We start from the raw sequence: 19,756 nt of genomic DNA, 5'->3' as shown, positions 1-19,756 counted from the left end.
AACAAATGTATACACAGGTCCCGTGTTATGTAGTAAGCCAGGTGGGATGGATCCTTTTCTCTCTGTTTGTGGTGCTGTTCTTTCTAGGGAAAATACACTTTGGGATCTGGTCATTCGTTTTGTTCTGCATTTTCCTGAAATTTTGTGAGATTACTAGGTACTTTAATGTCTTAGTCAATCTATAAATCTTTGGACTTTGGTCCAGGCTTCTGTCAGTCTTCTTGGTGTGAGTGGACCAGGTTTTTTTAGGCCTTCTAATTCTTGCAGTTAAGGAGGATACTTTGAATCCATCTCACTGTGTTGTGTGGGTGTTCTTGCTACAGGCAAACATTTGCAGGAGTCAAAGCATGACATTACTTCTTCTGCGGAGTTTTCTAGTTCTAAGTAATATTCTGATGTGCTTCACTCTACCAAGAACACAGTTGCTCTGGCCAAAAAAGACTCTGTGAGGTCCACTTAAAAGCGCTGATGAGAGAGACCCTACAAGAACATCTTGCCACATCTGGTTCGTACCAGAAGCATCAAAAGTGGCACAGACATTCTTTTTCTTCTTGTCATCTTCTTTTGATCAGGATGATGTTCATTAGCAATTTATTTTGCTGCGAAGACTTGGGTGAAGTTTTAGTGAGTTTCCTGAATTGGAAGCTGATGGTCCTTCTCATAAGCTTCATAAGGATCTAGATCCATGTCTTCCCACCCATTGGTTGATTAAGAATCTGATCGTGGGGTGAGGTCAGGGCGCCGAACATGGTGGCTGCTCTTCTTTGAGCTCAGTCGCCACGCCACTGCCATCCGTCCTCCCAGGTAAACTGGGAGATCTCCCAGCGATCTGAACCCCCTGCGCTGGTTGTGGGGACAGCGAAGGGAGACTCGGAGCCCTGCAGTTGTTCCATCGAGGGCTTCTTTACCGTCGCGCTGTGGAGCAGCTCAACTCCTCCCACTGGGGCTGCGTGGCCTGGGAGTGGCCCAGGGGAGTGTTGGTGACAGCAGGAGGATGGAGGACCCAGTGATTCAGCTGCAGTTTGGTGGGGGACCTCCTGTTGCCGTACGGCGCTAGCAGGTGTCGGACCCAAGGCTCTGATCAAGAGGCAGGGGCCTTGGAGGCCTGCACCTCCAAAGGGGTGTGTTTGTTGGAATCCGTGGCTCCTGCACTAGAAGCAGGTGCAGCGTGACAGGCTGGACTGGTGTGACTGAAATGCCAGGGGCTTTGTCCGGGTGGAGGCAGCGAGCAGCCCTCTCCAACGAGCAAGGGCAGTACACTGGGCATGCATCAGCTACCTTCCTGCCACTAAGGAGGGCACCCAGGGGAGCAGAGGGCCTGCACTGGCAGTGAGAGGGCTCCGGAGGAGACTAAAGGTGTGCCCTGGGGGCTGGGGCCAGCTGAGTTGGGGCCTTGGTTGGACTCTGTGGCAGGGGAGATCCTCCCTCTGGCACAACAGTGCTAGTGGACTTCTGACCTCGGCTCTAGTCGGGAGGCAGCACCTGGGGAGCCCAGCAGCCCCTTCCTCATGAACAGACTCGGCAGGCGCAGGGAGGTCAGTAGGGGCCCGTGGAGAACATAATTTTGAATGCCTGAGGTGGGCGGTGATAGCAGCCTGACCCTCTGGAGGGCACTTTGCCCATCCAAGCAAGGACCCTGGTAGTCCTGGTGGTGGTGGGAGGTGTCGGCCCTTAGCTCTGATTGGGAGGCCACCACCTAACTGTCCACCCTGACACATTATGGGGATAGAGAAGCAACTTTGTGCACAGACATCGCAGGGTTGCATCAACAAATACACAAGGTTCACTAGGACCGTGGACAGGGAGGTGCCACCGGTGAGGCTGGCCCTCGCCAACTACACAGCCCCCATTTTACAGGTCATCCATGACCTACAGTCTTCGTTGGAGGAGAAGATTTGTGAACTGAAAGTGGATGTGTCTCTGCTGAAGCATAATGTGCACAATACAACAGCTAGGGTGGCAGAGGCAGAAAGTAGTATCTCAACAGCCATAGATACAATACATACATTGCAAACTACTACCGCTGAGCTTCAGAAAACTGTGCACCTTCTGGAATTGTGTGCTGATCATGTGGAAGGCCACGCAAGATGCAATAATTTACACATCGTGGTCGGTCCCAGAGGGGGCTGAGGAAACATCCCCAACTCAATTCCTAACCACCTAGCTGAGCTCTTGGGTTACAAAAGAGGAGCTATCTCCTTGTTTTGCAGAGGAAAGGACACAAAGGTCCTTGGCATGGAAGCCTCCACTAGGTGCTCCACCTCACCCCATAATTACCTGCATTTTCAACTTTGCTGATCGTGACATCATCCTCAAGGCCAAGAGACTCTGACCTTGTGGCTCTGCCCGAGTGATGGTATTCCCAGATTATACTCTTAAAGTTCAACAGGAAAGGCGATCCTTTCTAGAAGTTAAGAGGAAACTGCAAGAGCTGCAAATGAAGTGCTGCTGAAAGGGATATAGCAAAACAAAACCTTCATTTTTGACACACCTGAGGTGGCCTGGGCATGGCTAGAGGAGCGGCTCTCCCTCTGATGTGCCGCAACATCCTCCCCCACCCGTCAAGATGCTTCAGGTCTGGGCAGGCAGCTGCCGCAGTGGTCTCAGCGTGCATGGTGGAGGTGCCATTCTGGCACTTGATTGGAGGATGCTTCTGGGCCTTGCCACTGGAGGTCCTTGGATACAGATCTGACAGAGCTTCGCCCCCCGGTCATAGCAGGAACCTTAGCCCTATGGACACTCTTGTGTACTTGAGCCGATGATGAAGTTAAACTTTGCTGAAATGGTGGAGAGGTCGGCGGTTGACCACGTGGACCCTCCTTTTCTCTATTCTGTTTATGGGTAGGTAAGGGAGCAGTGCAGAGGAACGAGGTTGGGGTTTATTCCATGACAGATACTTCAAGTTTGAGAGGTATGGTGTAGGGGAGGGAAAAGTTGGTTCTAGTTTTGTTTTTCGTCTTTTTCACACTTACAGCATGTTACATGGGTAGGCCAGATTTTGAGCCCGGATGGCTCTCCCTGCGAGTATTGATACAGCATCCACATATCCAATGACTGACCCTGATACACAGGGCACGACCCACCTTATGACTTGTTACGTTAATGGGCTTTTAGACCCTGTCAAGAGGGGTGCGCTGTTGAAGCGGGCTAAGAGATACTCTGGCAATATACTCTTTTTGCAAGAGACCCATCTTGCAGTCACCAGTTGCCCCTTTCTTGCTGACATGCTATATGCACAGGTGTTCCATAATGATTTCACCCAGGGGTTACAGGGAACAGCCATTCTGGTGCATCACCATCGTCCTTTGGTGGTTGATAGGGTGTGGCATGGCAACCTAGTCCGTTATACTGCAATATCTGGCCTCTTGAATGACTTCCCCCACGCGTTGGCTCGTATTTATTCCCCTCCACTGCTCACATATAAGTTTTAGCAGACACTGGGGGCCTTGGCGACCAAATTCCCGATGGGAAGATAGGTGCTTGGAGGATTTTAATGGGGTGGCAGATTGGCAGATGGGCAGGACGTCCAAAGTTGGGGGTGCTGTTATGTGACTGCCTCCCTAACATGGTGTAGTGACAACATGGGCCTGGTGGACACGAGGCGAGCCTTGCATACAGGGACAAGGGGTTGCACCTATTATTCTGGGGCTTCTAAGGTCTTCTCCCACCTGAACTGTTTTCTCCTACCCGCCTCGGAGTCCCACAGGGTGTGGGATGCCCTCATACATGCCGGAGGTCTCTCAGCCGAGTTGAAGCTTGAATGGTTGGTGGCTTCAGGTGCTGAGACCAGGACGCATGTCCACACAGCCCTTGAAAGATACGAGGACACAATTAACAGCCCAGTCGAGTGCCTGGTGACTCTCTTGGAGGTCTTGAAGGTGGTCACCAGGGACTCGACTGGGACGTAATTCGTTAGCGGTGACATTATCAGCCACATATCGGGAAGGCGCAGAAAGTGACGCCAGGAGATGACTGACCCGGAAACTCGCATTCTGAAACTAGAGGTGGCTCATGTCACATCCGGCTCTGACACTGCAGTGAGGGATTCCCTACACTAACAACTGGTACTCTGTCAACTGCTCGTAGATGAGGCCCGAACGACCTGGCTTGCCACACAGAGTCAGAACTACTAGAGGGCCTACAAAACCAGTAAAACTCTGCACTGGCTCTGTGCAAAAACACAGAACACCATACACCCATCACTTACATAATAGACGAGAAGGGAGCTCGACACTCCAGGGACATGCCCATTGCTCAATGCTTCGCTGAGTGTTACACCTTTCTGTATGCCCGAAAGCCGGAGGTGACCTGGAAGCCCTCCGGGATACTGTGAGGCATTTACCTACACGCCCCTTTCCTGACTTGGAACAAGCCTGTCTAGACAAAGAATCACTTGTGAGGAGCTGGAGGGAGGCCCTGTCTCAACCCAATTCGCGCAAGACCAGGGGAGTTCTTTAAGTCTTATAAAGAGCTGCCCTTAGATCCTATGTGGAACATGTTCATGTGGGCTCAGAAGAAAGGCGCGCTCTTTCCGACCTCTGCTTAGCTGAAATAGTAGTTACCCCCAAACAGGGACAGCCGTCTGCTGACTGCTCTTCTTAGCATCCCATCTCCCTCCTCAATATGGAGGCTAAGATTTGGGCCAAGGCCTTAGATGACAGGCTGCCGTCTGTGATTGTTACCTTGGTTCAACCGGCCAATCGGGCTTCCTGCCCAACAGGCCACGCAACACAATATCTGCCCCATGCACAACACATTGCCATTGGCGTATAGATTGCCGGGTGCCCATGTAGTTCTCTTAGTGGTCTTCCACATGGCATTTGATTCTGTCCGAGGGGATTACTTGTTCTGTCTGCTACAGAAAGTTAACTATGGACCCAAGTTCAACTCCTTAATCTGATTATTATATACCGACCTTCAGGCAAGAGCGAGTGTGCTGGTGCTGGTGCACTGTCTAGTCTACTCAATTCCTGCTGTATAGAGGGACGAGGCAGGGATGTCCCTTGTCCCATCTATTGTTTGCGATAACGATCAAGCCTCTAGCGATGGTGTAGGGTAGATTCCCTGATGACGGGGCTGGAATGGGCACCAGGGATCTCAGGTAGGGTTGCGCTATACGCAAATGATGTGCTCATTTTTCTGGACGATCCCCCTGACACTAGACTCTGCACACTCCAGATTCTGGGGGTTTTTGTGACCTTCTCTGGACTTAACATCAATAAAACCAAATCCCCAATACACCCCGTGGCATGCCCCCAGTGGCGCTTCATTAGGCTGTTGGCATTCGGATTTGTCAAGAGGGCTTTCACTACTTAGGAGTGGATGTGACCGACCTGGGGCTACAAACTTCAACCTCATCTGGATCAGGTGACTCGTAACCTAAGCTTTTGCATGACTCTGCAGCTGTCCATTTTGGGGAAGTCAGCAATCTATAGAATGGTCGCCCTGCCCCGTCAGTTGTACCAGCGACAACATTACCCCTTCCCGCTTTCAACCTCAGTCTTCAAGAGGCTGCACACTCTGCTATGGGACTTTCTGTGGCAGCATCAGATCCCGAGGGTTGCCTTGTCCAATTGATATAAATTCTCTTACGAAGGAGGCATTGCGGCTTCGGATCTACTCTCCTACTACCGGGCATCCCATCTCATTGTCATCAATGAATTGTGGTTTGATACCATGACAGATACCGTATTTGCCACCAAGCGGTGGGCAATGCAGGGGGACCCCCTCTTGCTCTTGCTGTATGGAGGGGCTCCTCCAGAGCATCTAGCTGCAGCCACAAAAGTAGCTCTCCAGATTTGGTGGGAGACCCAGAGGGCCCTTGGGTGGGCAGGACGACTGATGAAGGAAACCCCTTTATGGAATGGAACCCAGTTGCTATAGGACACAGCCCTAGAGGGCTTCAGCCCATGGGACAGCAGAGACATCTGGAAATTGGCAGCAACGCACCAGATTCCTTTGACCAGTTGCAGGCAACTGACTGACGACAACTGGAGTGAGGCTTGGGCCCCGCCCATGAGTCGCAGTGAACTCACAGTTCCTTCTAATACAGTGGAGATACTTACACCAAGTCTACTATACCATGTAGCGCCTTGGGAAAATGGGGGTGGTGGCCACACCAACCTGCCTGTCCTGCCAATCGGACTGGGGTGACTTTCTCCACATGGTTTTGTCTTGCAAGGGACTGGCTCCTTTCTGGATGGGGGTGTTGTCCTGCCTGAAATGTGTTGTGGGTTGGAAACTGTACCGGCATTCCAAGATGGTTCCCCTTCATGCAACAGAGGGGCTAGCGCTGGTAGATATTGTAGGGCCATGTTGTGACTGGGTCTGGTGGTAGCAAAACAAGATATTGCCAGGGCCTGGAAAAGTAGAGATCATCCATCCTTGGAGCAAAGGAAACCTGGGCGGGGCTGTTGCACGAGTATGGAGATTCCTGTCTATAAGGCCAGAGGGTGCCCACTCAAACATTATAAAATATGGGCTGCATGGAGTCAACACCAGGCATTATGCTTCCGAGAGTCAACAATCCTTGTCATTCCCTGTATGAGGAAATACGATCTTATGATGGCAAGACCCAAAGTGGAGTCCCATGTGTGGGGAAGGGTGGGGTGTGCACAGTGGTCTGCAGGACAAAGTGCTGGCTGGACTTTGGGGGAGTGGTGGCCTCTATGCGTATTTCTGTACTCATTGCTAGAGATGTGATTTGTTACATTATGGCCTTATTTCATGGTTTTCATGTTTTTGCTGCCATGTCTGGTCCTTTTCACTTGTGTCTGGTGTGTTTACCTTGTATAAATTCAATAAAATATTGTCATAAAAAAAGAATCTGATCAGGATGGAATGGAAGGACATGGATTAAGTGGTCATACCTAGTTTAATTTCCTGCCTTTATGGCATAGAGGGGGCAGGTATGAAGATGTTGTGCCCCGCTAAAGTGGGTTTCCTGGTGGGTACTGTAGGTGCCAAGTCATCATCCTTAGGGGAAGATGCTGTGACTCCAGAAAGTGTACCTCTCACAGTGCATGGGTTTCTGAGGAAGCTGTATGCAGGGTTGGTCCTCATTCTGCAAGCCATACAGTTGCTTGTCAAGGACTTCCAGAAGTTGTCTTTGGCCATCCAGAATGGTGAGCATTGTGCTAGACTTTTGACTGCTATGTAGATGCAAGCTAAATTCCTTTCAGATGTGCCCTCTCATCAACTGAGATCATCGACCCTGGCTCAGTAGCAAATACTGCAGATCGTTGCCAGTTGCTGATGAGCCAGAGGGCATCCAGAAGACCTCCCTATTAACATTACCCTTCTTGGTCCTTCCTGGAGGAGTTGGTTTCCAAAGCTCTTAGAGATCGCAACTAACTGCCTGTCCCTGAGAGCTATACGTCTGACTTCCGGCATTTTGCCATTTCATCGTGGCTTCCTGCATCTCCCACCCTTTCTATAGGGCTCAGTACCGGAACAAGCAGCAGTTCCATAGGGGCCTTTTTTAAGCACACCTTGGTTTCATCTCCTCCCAAGGCTTCTAGGTCCTGGCTATAATAGGAATCTGCTGGCTCCAACTCTTTCGGTGAGTGGAAGACTTGCTTGGTTTAATAGCACTTCGCTTCTTTCTGTTTCTGATTGGCTGATGGATGTTATCTGAAAGAGGATCGAGTTCTAAAGCTGCCTCAAACTACAGAGGTGTTGTTAATACTGTTTCATCTCAACCTTTACCATGCAGTTCCAGATCCAGGATTGCCAGTCCAAGAACGTGGTGGTTCCTGCTCGGCCAGATGAGTATGGTCAAGACGTCTTTTCTATTGTCCTCCTTTGTGGAAAAACACAGGATGCGGCCTTACCTGCACATTATGGATACTGCCAGATGATCACCTTCCTGCACTTCACCGCAGGATGAAACAGAGTGTAAAGCGGGCAGTGAATTATTTATAAATCATAAGATGCTCTTCTTCCTACTGAACCTTAGGAATTCTTTGATGTCTTTGTGTCCTAAAGGCAGTTTCTGATGGTCATTATTTCGGCTAAACTGATGGGGATGAGAGAGTTTGGTTTATTGCACTGTGCTCCTCCCTATGTCTGGATTTTGTTTCTGACAGGGTGCTTCACTGATAAGCCATGAATGTGCCCTTAAAGTTCCTTCCTCCTGATCCCATTTCAGAGGAGATACAAGCTCTTCACACTCTAGTTATCTAGAGGACTACCTCCATCTACCTGAATACACTTGCAGAGTTTTGCCATTACAATTCCTTATTTGCCCACTTTGATTCTGCTAAGAAATGTCTTATACCTGTGTCTTCGCTTTGTAGGTGATTGAGCCTCACATCGTGATCGAGTTGTCGCACATGTGCGTACTGAACTTAATGTATGCATTCAAGGGAGATCCTTCAGGGTGATCTCTGCCTCCTTGGCAGAGGTTAAGGGGGTGTCTGTTTCTGATATTTGCAGGGTTGCCTCTTGGGCTGTGTCCTCTGTTTTCATTCTGTATTAATGACATCAGGTGGGTAAGGACAGGGAGTTAGATTTTGGTTGAAAGGTATTGTCCTCTGGGTTACTGATTTAAATGCTTTCTTCTATAGAGCAGTTAATTAAACTTTCACATCTGTGTTTCGCAGCATTGTGTTCTCACGTGGTATTTGTGTCAACTCTGCCTGCTCAACAGTGCTAGCTTGGTACATCCTCATTGTGTAAGGAAGGAATACAATAAGTGTCTCCGTGAGGTAATGCCAGTATGTAATCCGGTCACTACTCCTCACAAAAGAGTCTATCTCAGGCCCGGCCATCCGGAAGAAATTACAGGTCCGAAGTCACATCTGCCTGCTTGCCCCAACTCATCAGCCTCCCAGGAACAACCCCTTCACATGCACATCTCAATGAGATACCTCCAAATGTTGCCACGCCCACCACGTTCAGCCAATGCATGCAGCTCAAAACCCATGAATGATTTTACCATTTGTAGAGAAAGCAGTATTTTGCCACCTGCATACACTAAAATGGTGGGAAATATTTTGCTTCTGATGCCATTTGGGGGTAAATTAACATCTGTTCTGGTGGCACCATATGTGGTTGTCTAATACTGCCTTACTCGAGCACTAGTCTTGCCTAATTGGTTACCTTAATATTGCTTAGGCAGACCATCAAACAATAATTAGACCAATATTTACAGAAAGGTTGCATTACCTCTTCCTCCTTGCGGATGTTGCACTGCAGAGGGGTCACTAGAGCAGGACTGGAGGGTGGGATTTTAGCGGTCAGTTCTGTGGCAGCTTCGTTTAATCTGTCCAGTTTACGGGAAGCGATAACTACGTTGCACCCTGGGCAGAAAAAACACTGAATTAAATTCTCTGATCAGTACAGATTCACAGGCCGGGCAATGAAACCTGATTAGATGCGCGAGCTCTGGTAAGTCTTTTTTACCCAACTGCAGTGCATTCTGGAACTTGTTGTGAAATGTGAACGTTCATACACATGACAATGGCAAATATGTGACACAGGGAGGGGCAGATAAAGTATTAGATTGTTCATTGGTAAAGCTTTGGCTGTGTAATGGTTAAGAAGATGATGGTCGTGATCACAAGTTCAGGGGTGAATACCGATACATGCACAAACAAAAATGTTCACAGGAATTGAATTAACGAATTGTGCAATAATTATGAAAGCATGCAGAATTCGGTGTGTTAAAGCCAAATCTGCACGTAATACCTCACTTGCATATTGAACGCTGAGAATAAAAGGTATTTATCACACCCAGTAAAGGCCTCAGCTGTGATATTAATTGGGTGTGGCAAATTCCACTTCACTCTTTATTTGACATAGCTTGTAAACAGGGCATTTGTTCTGAAGAATTCTGTGTGGGGCAGGTGATGGCTAACTGTGTTCTGAGGTAGCAGGCTGACTACTTTTGTGGAACAAGAAATATTACTTTTGCAGAAATATGCTTAGCGGTATCATTTTAATTCTAACAACTGAAAATATGATAACGAAGTGTATTTCTTTAAAAATGGAGCATTTCTACCTGAAGCCTTGAAATGTATAATATAGCGTAGGAAGAACATAAGCAGCAAATGGTTACATACAGGCGGGGTAAATATGATCCGTACTTGATGGAGTAATCCAATGGCAGTAAAGTAAGTAGTGTTAACACTAAATACTGGTGGAATAAAGTTTGCCTCTGACAAAACGCTGACAAACATTTGGGATAAAAAACACGATATGGCCTTCCTTTCAATTAGTCTTAGAACTGGAACATTCTTGTGCTTCTCTCGAAGCAGGGAAGAATTCTAAAGTTGCATTTATCTCATATCTGGTGTGTTCTTCCCATGTTCTTACCCTACCCAAGAACTTACTGAAAAGGCACATTTTCTTATTTACAATATGTCCAAAACTTCCATCTTACTGGGCTTGGCAGAAAGCTTAGTCTTTTTCCAGACTGCAGCTTAAATTCTGGCTAAACTACAAATAGTCTAAAACAGAGCAATAAGAAATATTTTTGGCACGTAGAAACATGAACAGATTTTACCTCACCGAACCAAACTAAAATGGCTTCTCATTAGTAAACAAATCAAACTAAACTCCATTAGCACCCAGTGATGGCTGGTGACTGAAAGCAGTGGTGGGGCACAAATACAAGACGGAATTGCACCTTGTGAGTGAGCCTCACTACCCACGTATTTTCATTCACCTACTCACCCACTGCCTTTGGCCACCTACCCTTTTACTCATCCACATTGTCATCCACTGCCATTCACACAACTCTTATACACAGACACCCACATTCAGGGGTGGGTGGTGTTCAAGGGCTAAGTGGCTGCGCCCCTAGCCTTTTCTGGCCTCTCTAGTGAAGCATATATTTAATTACATGATGAAGGTAAAACATTTTCTGCACAACATTTTCAGAGTGAAAGTTGTGCACTTTGAAAAGCTACCAGAAGCAGCTCGGAAGTCAGTGGTCCAGTCGTTAGTGATATCTAGATTGCAATGTTTTATACCTGGGGGTCTCCAACCTCACCTAAAAAGATGGCAGCGGGGACAGAACGTGGCGGCCCAGTTGTTGCTGGAATTACCAAGACGGGCCCACATGGCCCCAGCACCGGCTTCCTCTAGAAGAAAGGGTCTCCTTTAAAGCCATGTGCTATTGCCACAGAATTCCCAACAAAAAGGCTCCGATATCTGCACTCGGTAGTTAAACCACAGGTCCTAGAAGACATCTGAGGTCAGCTGGAGCCTCCTTGGCCTGCGCTCCGGCGGTGCTGCCATTTGGTGTCTTGGACGCTAAAATGTGGATTTCTCTCCCTTTATTCCTCAGGCATGAGTCCTCTGCGTTAGCTTTCTGGAAGAATCTGAAAACCTGGTTCTTCATCTAACTGAGCCCGACGTAGTTTCTCTGGGCTGGATCTCTGCATCAAATCCTGCAGCGCTGGGACACCTCATATTGTGCACTTTCTCATTATGTTATGATATCTCCATGCATTTCAGTGACTGACTGATTTTACACGTATGCTCATTATCGTATAATGATCTGTGCTCTCCGTGTTTTGATAATCTGTTTGTAATTCCTGTTAACCATACATTCATGTAACGTGTGACAGGCGGAGTGATGTATTGTGGCCTCTAAGTGAACACCTTACATTACACAACAGGGGTTATGTTTCATTTGAAGGCTGTGAAATGATGTAAGATCAGCCCTCAGAGCCCCCCTCAAGGGGGGGGACACGTCTCCCTCCAGAGGGGAGAGCGGTTCTCAGGTGATCACATCCGGGCTGTGACCAGACAACAAGGTGCGGACTCACGGACACAATGCACACAATGCACACGTGCCCTGTGGGCTGGGTTTGGACTATAAACGCAGGTCAGGTGTGTGACAAACATATAAACAGTCAACCCTCACATATGGCAGACGTTTGGTCTGATTTTTTTTATTAGTTCGGCCTGGACACAAAGGGATTTGTTCACAATGTAATATGTCGCTTGCTTTCATATTTTTTACATTCTGTTCATTCATAATTCCTACTTTTATTTGTATATCTGTAGTAATATTGTTATAATATTCTCTGCTAAAACTGGCTTAGGCCTTAACAAGTAACTGTGGATTTCTTTCTGTGCACACTTGGGGGACGTGGTGCCCTGGCTGCTTGGCAATGCCACCATCACCAACCAATGAAAACAGCCCAGGCCTCAAAACACAGAAACACATAACCAAACACTTTTTCAAACAAACACAGATTGCCTCACCCATCCAGTATCCAGCAGTTTCAGTGATAAAAGGTACACATTTATTTGAGCTGCAGATTACATGCTTAAAATGATATATCACGTCATTAGTCTGCAGAAGAAATGAAACGAGCATAACTAGCCATGATAAATTACTGGAACCATTACTGCCTTTGAGAGATGAAATCACCTACAGAGGCAGTGAAGGGAGAGGAGAGCTGAGAGAACAGATTTTTTTCTTATTGTCTGTAAAAAAGATAGAGCTCCAACTTACTTGTGTGCAGGGTTGTCTTTGGCATATTTATGACTTGAGGTCTTCAGGTCACACTCCTGTCTCCCAGAGAGCCCTGGATGGAGTTATTTATTGTATTTATTCCATTTCTCTGCCGCAGACTGCTTGTAATGCAGGAAAAGGGGATTTTCATTGCGCAATGCCACATTCTTTTAATATAATGTGACCTCTGGTACTTCTGATCACACCCCACCATTTTTAGTAAATAGGAAAGGGTGGATAATAATATCGGAGTGACATGAAGTTTTCAGAAACCCGGGCTGAACAAAAAACGCTCCAGGCTGTTTACTATCAGGGCTTCTGGTGGAGGAGGAGATAAGCCAGGGACGTCACTGCGTTCTGAGAAAACATAAGGGCTTTGCGTGGGCAAGCCCTGTCAGCCCTACTGTGCAGCTTTCAGCCACATACTGACGCAGGCGCAGTGGGGCTTTTCAAAGTGCACAACTTTCACTCGGAAAATGTTGTGCAGAAAATGTTTTACTTTCATCATGTAATTAAATATATGCTTCACTGGAGAGGCCAGAAAACGCTAGGGGCGCAGCCCCTTAGCCCTTGAACACCAGCCGCCCCTGTTAGCATCTTTTGGAAAGCTACACCAAATAACTCCCCCAAATACCTCACTATCCCGTTTGACCTTTAAAAGTTGAAAGGAAACCTGCACTACAACAATGACTTTAATCTCCCCACACCCAAACGAAGAAGGAAAAGACTTGGAGCGAATCAACTCTGCACAGCAAGTGCCAAGCTATGGAACCCCTTCCTCCTGCCCGCAAATATGCCTCATGACCCTCCACGTTCAAGTTGCAAACATACTTAATGAATAACTCCACTGCAGATACCCATTAACCTTAGTTCTGTATACAGTCTCTTATTCCTTGAAAATTGCATGTGTTGTTCATCAGCTTCCTTGTCTTTTCTGATCTGTGTGGTATTATTTCCTTTCCGCTTTATCACTTTGAAGAACTCATTTCTTGATCTAGTGTTACACACTCTCCTTTTTGTCCTTCTTAATCTTGCCCTACTTGCACCAAGAAACTAGACTTGCCTGGTATGAGCTGCACACGATAAATAAATAAACATAAATTAGAAGGGGAAGAAACATGTTTCCCTTTTGCTGGAAAGAGCAACTCCAGAGGAAATGGGGCGAGATCATTGGCCATTTCGGGGTGAAACCATAGCAACGGTGAAGCCTGAGAGGTTCACTCCTCAAGAAAAGCACAGAAGAAATAACTTCTCGTTTTTACTGTGTGGAAGGGGATCAGGCTCCGCATATTTGTCTTAGGAAACGGCCCCGTACACAAGTAAAATAGGGGTTGTGTAAGATATTGAGTTTCTTTCCCATTTACGTAAGACTGCTCAAACACCACAACTATTCTCACTTTCATGTCATTGTGTTTCTTAGCCACAGAGAGCTATCTGGTATGTTGTTTAAAGTTTTAGAGAACTGTGGGGCCACTGGTACCTTCAATGATACCAAAGCTGTGGGTCATCACCATATGCCAAGTCCATATCTCACCAGACCAAGGAACTGCACATAACAGACCACCATAAGGAACACATATTGTTTAATGTCATAGATGCTCCCGACTTCCATGTGATCCTAAAAATACAGTGTTTGAAAAAAATGCTACCTTTTGATTGGCGAAAAAAGGTGCTTACCTTTCATAAAGTATGCTGCCATGGATATTATAATCTAAATCAAGGTACCCCAACCATGTGTGTGATCCACTGCTGTCCTGCAGTTGCTACACGCTCTATGGAAATTCCTGCTCTTTATGTGATATTCCCTCCAGTACCCTCCAGTATTCCTTTACCTCAATGCCTTTGTTGACAAGGAACCAGACACATTGTCTCCAAAGAAGATAACATGACTGCAAAACAGATCTTGTTAAGGTTGCTTGCATTCCCTATGGGAGAACATAGGCTTCGATGGAGAAAAAAAATCTGATCATGCAGGAATATGTACAGTACAATCTGGACATGGGGTTCAATCTGCATTCCATATCCCCACCATGTGTTGGTATCTTCTTAACCCCAAAAAGAGTGGGGCCAAGTAAAGACAATGTATCCATTATCTCCAGCTGAACTCAATCACTATCAAAAGCAGATTCTACATCTTGTTAATGCAAGTCTTACCTGATCAGATTAAGTCATCAACAATACACAGCAAGCTGAGCTTAAAAAGTGCCCTCAGTCTAGTCCAAATAGCAACGGGCTATAAGTGGCACTATTTGGATTTGGCTAGTTGTGGTCCCGTCTAGAACCTGGTCATACCAGCTGTGCTTTGTAATGTCCCGTCTGGCTTCCAGCATTATTTAAATGATGTGTCTAAAGAGATAATGGATCAGAAGGTTGTGATATATCTGCACAATGGTTTATTGTTTGCTCCCTCTTGAACTCCATGTGAACCATGTGAACTAGTGAAACGTCCTAAACTACATGCAAAACCCTCACAGTGTGAGTTCCATCAACTGAGTAACATAGGTGGGGTACATTTTGTTTCCCAAAGGGTCGGAGATGTGCTCAAAGGGACAAGCAGTTCTGGATTGGTTTCCCCCTTCAAATCTAAATGCATTACAACAGATCTAGGTTTTGACATTTTTTATAGGCAACTCATAGACAGATTATATTCATGTTTGATCCTTCCACTGACTCAGCTACTTCATAAGAATCAACCATATTTCTGGACCTCTTCTTGTCAATCTGCCTATAAAACTCTTTATCACACCTCCCATTCTGAAGCATCCGCAGCTTGATGAAGTCTGTACAGTGCCGATCCCTTCTATATCACACTTGAAGCAGTCTTTGCACAGAGACCTGACTATTCACCTGTCACACATTGTATTCAGTGATAAATCTGTTTCTTGCATTTACGTTATAGTCACCTTCTAAAACAGCTCAGGGAACACTAAAGCTAGTGCCCTATCAAGGATCCATATGGAATTGAAATTAGATACAATTCAAGGAATTCCATCCATTGAGGTCTGTTAGAAATGGCCTTTCTCCAGGGTCACCACCAAACCTTTTGCCTTCCTCCTCCTCTTTTTCTGACCTAATTTATGCTGGCTTTAGGACTCTGCACACTTTCCCACTGGTAATCAGTGCTAAAGTGCATATGCTCTCTCCTTAAAACATGGTGACATTGGCTCATACCCAATTGGCTTATTTAATTTACTTGTAAGTCCCTAGTCAAGTGCACTACATGTGCCCAGGGCCTGTAAATTAAATGCTACTAGTGGGCTGCAGCACTAGTTGTGCCACCCACATAAGTAGCCCCATAGCCATGTCTCAGGCCTGCCACTACAGTGCCTGTGTGCACAGTTTCACTGGCACTTTGACTTGGCATTTAAAAGTACTTGCCAAGGGGGCATGGCTGAGGCGTCAAGATCGAGGTCACATTTCTGTAGTGCTCCGGACCCCTCCGTCATCCGCCTCTAGCTGCAACTGGCATCCGCACTCATCGGCGGCACCATCGCGCTCTGGGGGTGCTGCCACCCCCCAAGAGACAAAAAAGAAGGAAAAAAAGGAGATTCCCTGACCTTTTGGCCCGGCGGCGGGTTGTGGCGGCATCGCTGCTGAGGGCATCCAAGATGGCGGATGCAGTGTGATGGCCGAGACGGTGACCGGGAGAGAGCCCTGAGGCACCGGGGGGCCTGAAATCTGTTCAGGTGCTGTGCCGCGCAGAGCCTCGGCTGAGGTATGCGAACGAAGCTGCCCCCGAGGTCGCGCAACAAAGCCGGTAGAAAGGAGAGCAGTGACGCCCGGCGCAGGGAGCTGTGGAGACGTGCGGGCCAGGACACGGGTGAGTGAAGGGGCCACGGTGAGGTGGAGCACAAAGGGGCCGAGTCGGGAATCAAGAGTGCGGCCTCCTCTCTCCTCCCCACCTCCCTCCCTCCCTCCCCCCTTTTTCCCTTCCTTTTCCCAGCTCCTCCCGCCCTCAATTGACTGTTGCACCTGGTCCCGTCCGGACGGCCGCAGGGAGAGTGGCGCGGAGGTGGGCTGTGGTGGAGGGAGGCCGACCTGTGGGGATCCCTTGGCCCCCCCTGCCTTGGGGGGCCCAGAGCTCTGCACCATTGGTGAGGGGCATGTTGAGGGCCCCAGGGAGGATTTTGTAAGTGAAGGGCCACGAAGGAGGAGGAGTGCAGCCAACGGACGGCTTCAACACTCGGGACACAAAAGACTATCTTGCAGGTACAAGGAGTGTGGGACTAAGCTGCATTCCTGGGGCGTAGTGAAGGAAGTCAACACCCCCAAAGTTGTAGGCCCAACAGAACGGTGGTTGGAGAGACCTGGGGCTTGAGAGACTTTGGAGCCCAGCGCCACAGGAGTGACGCGTCGAGGACCACTGAAGGGGCCCCGGAGATGATTCTCTGAGCGAGGGGTCGTGAGCGAACGGGAGTGCAACCAGCAGACGGTTATAGCTCCCGGGACACCAGAGATTAACCTGCAGCAGTAAAAGGTGTGTGGTCGAGCGGCAATCCTGGAGTGTAGAGCAGAGTGACAGCGCCCCCGGAGTTGTGTGGCAACTTGGCTGGCTATTACCAGTGGACTCTCTTGTGAACCCGTACTTTTGGACATAAAGTGGGACGCCATCATGGGGAAGGACAAATCAGCGCGGCAGGCAGCGGCGCAAACGCGCATTGACCAGTTTACCACAGGTACAAGTGGATCCAGAGTGGAAGAGCGTACTGCAGGTGGAGAAGGGGATCCGCAGACAGTGTCAGGAGATTTGGCAACAATCCTCCAAGCCCTCCAGGTATCCCAAGCAGTTGTGGAGTCCAAGATAGGGGAAGTAAGGGTGGATGTAGCCTTGGTCCGGCAAGACCTCCGCAACGCCACAGCTCGAATCACGGAGGCGGAATCGAGGATATCTACAGTTGAAGATGATGTGCCGGCCCTCAAAGCGTTGGTCTCCGCACTAACTTCGCGCACGTAAATCACCAGTATATATGTTTTTCGTTTTTGATCCGGCATTATGGAGGGGTCTACCACTACTCACATAGTTAATTTTATACCTTACTATGTTCGAAAGTGAGATGAATTACATGGGCGACAGATGCTTCTGGGGGGAAGTATGGGGTGGGGCGGGAGTTGGGGGGAAGGGAGTTTGGGTCTTATTCTAAGGTATGTGTTACTATTTCCTACCATTTTGGTATGTTTGTGTTTGTTTGCAAGTGCAAGGGACAGGAGACTCAATGAACCACTTGACAGAACAGAGGTGCTCATTTCATTGCAAAGGCCACGGGGGGAGCTCCAAACCAAGCGGCGGCGTATCCCGGGAACTGCAGTACCGAATCGCAAGGCAACCATTCCTATGGGTCCGACACAGATCATCTCATGGAATGTTAATGGTCTTTTAGACAAAATTAAGCGCACCGCAGTGTTTGGCTTCATACATCGATACCGACCTGAGGTGCTCCTGCTACAGGAAACGCACCTCTCAGGGGATCACTGCCCCTTTTTGGTCCGTAGAGGTTTCGACAGAGTGTACCACGCCGGGTTTATGCACGGGTCGCAAGGGGTAGCTATATTACTGCATCGTTCATTCCCAATAACAAAAATCCAGGTATGGAAAGACAGGCAGGGACGTTATGTGGCCATTACTGGAAAGGTGGAGGGTGCCACGATTAATTTGATTAGTGTCTACGCCCCTCCCGCAATGGTGCGAGGAACCCTTAAGGACCTAACCCAGCTGCTTCTCGACCTGCCTCCAGGGCTAACTATGTTGGGAGGAGACTTTAACGCAGCCCCAGACTCAGCTATGGATGTGGCTGGTCCGCCTTCATCTTACAGGCAAACAATGGCGGTGGGAATCACAGGATGGCTAATGGCAACGGGGCTTTGCGATGCCTGGCGGGTGTGGCATCCGAGACAGCGGCAGTTCACTCATACATTGGTGGCTCACGACTCGCAATCCAGAATTGACCTGGTACTATTGCCAAGTACGGACTGCACAAGCCTCTCCCATGTTGATATCCTAGCTAGGGGAATTTCCGACCACGCTCCCATTCGGTTCGTTGAGGGCCAGGCCCGGTCATTGACTCGTCCTATGTCACGGTTGAATGCGTGGTATCTGCAGGACAGAGCCTACGTTAAGCAACTGCGACAAGCACAACATGAATACTTCACCTTAAACTACGGGTCCGTGGCTTTTTCTGGAACTTTGTGGGCGGCAAGCAAGGCGGTCCTACGAGGTGCGGCCAAAGGCCTGATCCGTGAGCAGGAGCGCTTGCGAACCCAAAGTATTGAGCGATTGGAGTCGCAAGCGAGGGATTTGGAGAAGGAGCATGAGGCGAGACCCAATGAAGAGGTGGCGCGTCAGCTCATATTAATCCGTGAGGAAATCCGAGATCAGTCTTTAGAGGCTGCAAAGCATTTGTGGAGGGCTACTACTGCGAAGATCTACGGTTGGAGGGACAAAACTGGTAAACTACTATACTGGCTGGTATCTCGCCACCGACCTTCTAAGATCATCCCTGAAATCTATGACGATAAAGGGGGCTACGTCGCGGGCAACGCAGAGTTAGCGGAGGCCTTTGCCCGGTACTACCAGACATTGTATCAGGCGTGGACACAGATTGCTTCGGGCCAGGCAGGCCAGCTGCTGGAGGAAGTTCCCCTTCCGTGACTGCCGGGGGCAGAGATGCAGATTGTAGATGAACCAGTTGATGCGGAGGAGATCGAGGTGGCTATCTCTGCATTGGGAGCGGGGAAAACTCCGGGTCCCGATGGTTTCCCATCGGAGTACTATAAAGCGTTCAGGGAAGATTTGGTGCAGCATCTACTGGCACTTTTTGCAGAGGTAGGAGAAAAAGGGTCATTCCCGGAGGAGCTAGATATGGCCACCTTTGTGGTGCTTCCTAAAACCCAACCGCCGTCACTGCAATATGCAGACTATAGGCCCATATCGTTGATTAACAATGAGGTTGAAATCTATGCTACTATTCTCGCAGCTCATCTCAAGCGAGTGCTTCCGCAACTAATACACCCTGACCAATGCAGGTTTATGGCAACTCGTAGCACCCGGCACTGCATCCGCCGATTGCATGTAGCTTTGGCGGAGCGCCGCCGGTCACCCTGAGACCATGCTCTTTTTTTTATAGACTTTGAGAAAGACTTTGATTCGGTAGACTGGGGGTTTCTCTTTTTGGTGCTCCAGAGAGCAGGTTTTGGACCAAGATTTTGCCGCCTGGTCAGAGCATTGTATGCTAGCCCCTCAGCTCGTGTGCTGGTTAATGGGACCCAGTATTCGCAGTTCGTTGGGGC

At 48.4% G+C, this 19,756-nt stretch overlaps 1 protein-coding gene across 2 annotated transcripts in view; it reads right to left on the bottom strand.

Moving 5' to 3' along the window:
• Positions 1–19,756, bottom strand: part of LOC138286617 (peroxisomal trans-2-enoyl-CoA reductase-like) — a 315,538-nt gene that overhangs the window by 269,335 nt on the left and 26,447 nt on the right. For both annotated transcript variants that reach the window (XM_069227047.1, XM_069227048.1), the window contains exon 2: positions 9,169–9,302. In XM_069227047.1, the coding sequence (XP_069083148.1) occupies positions 9,169–9,302 (134 nt within the window). The remainder of the gene's footprint in view (positions 1–9,168; positions 9,303–19,756) is intronic.

This window comes from Pleurodeles waltl, chromosome 3_2 (genome assembly GCF_031143425.1).
Source record: "Pleurodeles waltl isolate 20211129_DDA chromosome 3_2, aPleWal1.hap1.20221129, whole genome shotgun sequence".
NCBI lineage: Eukaryota > Metazoa > Chordata > Amphibia > Caudata > Salamandridae > Pleurodeles > Pleurodeles waltl.
This window is presented reverse-complemented; position numbering and strand designations above follow the sequence as displayed.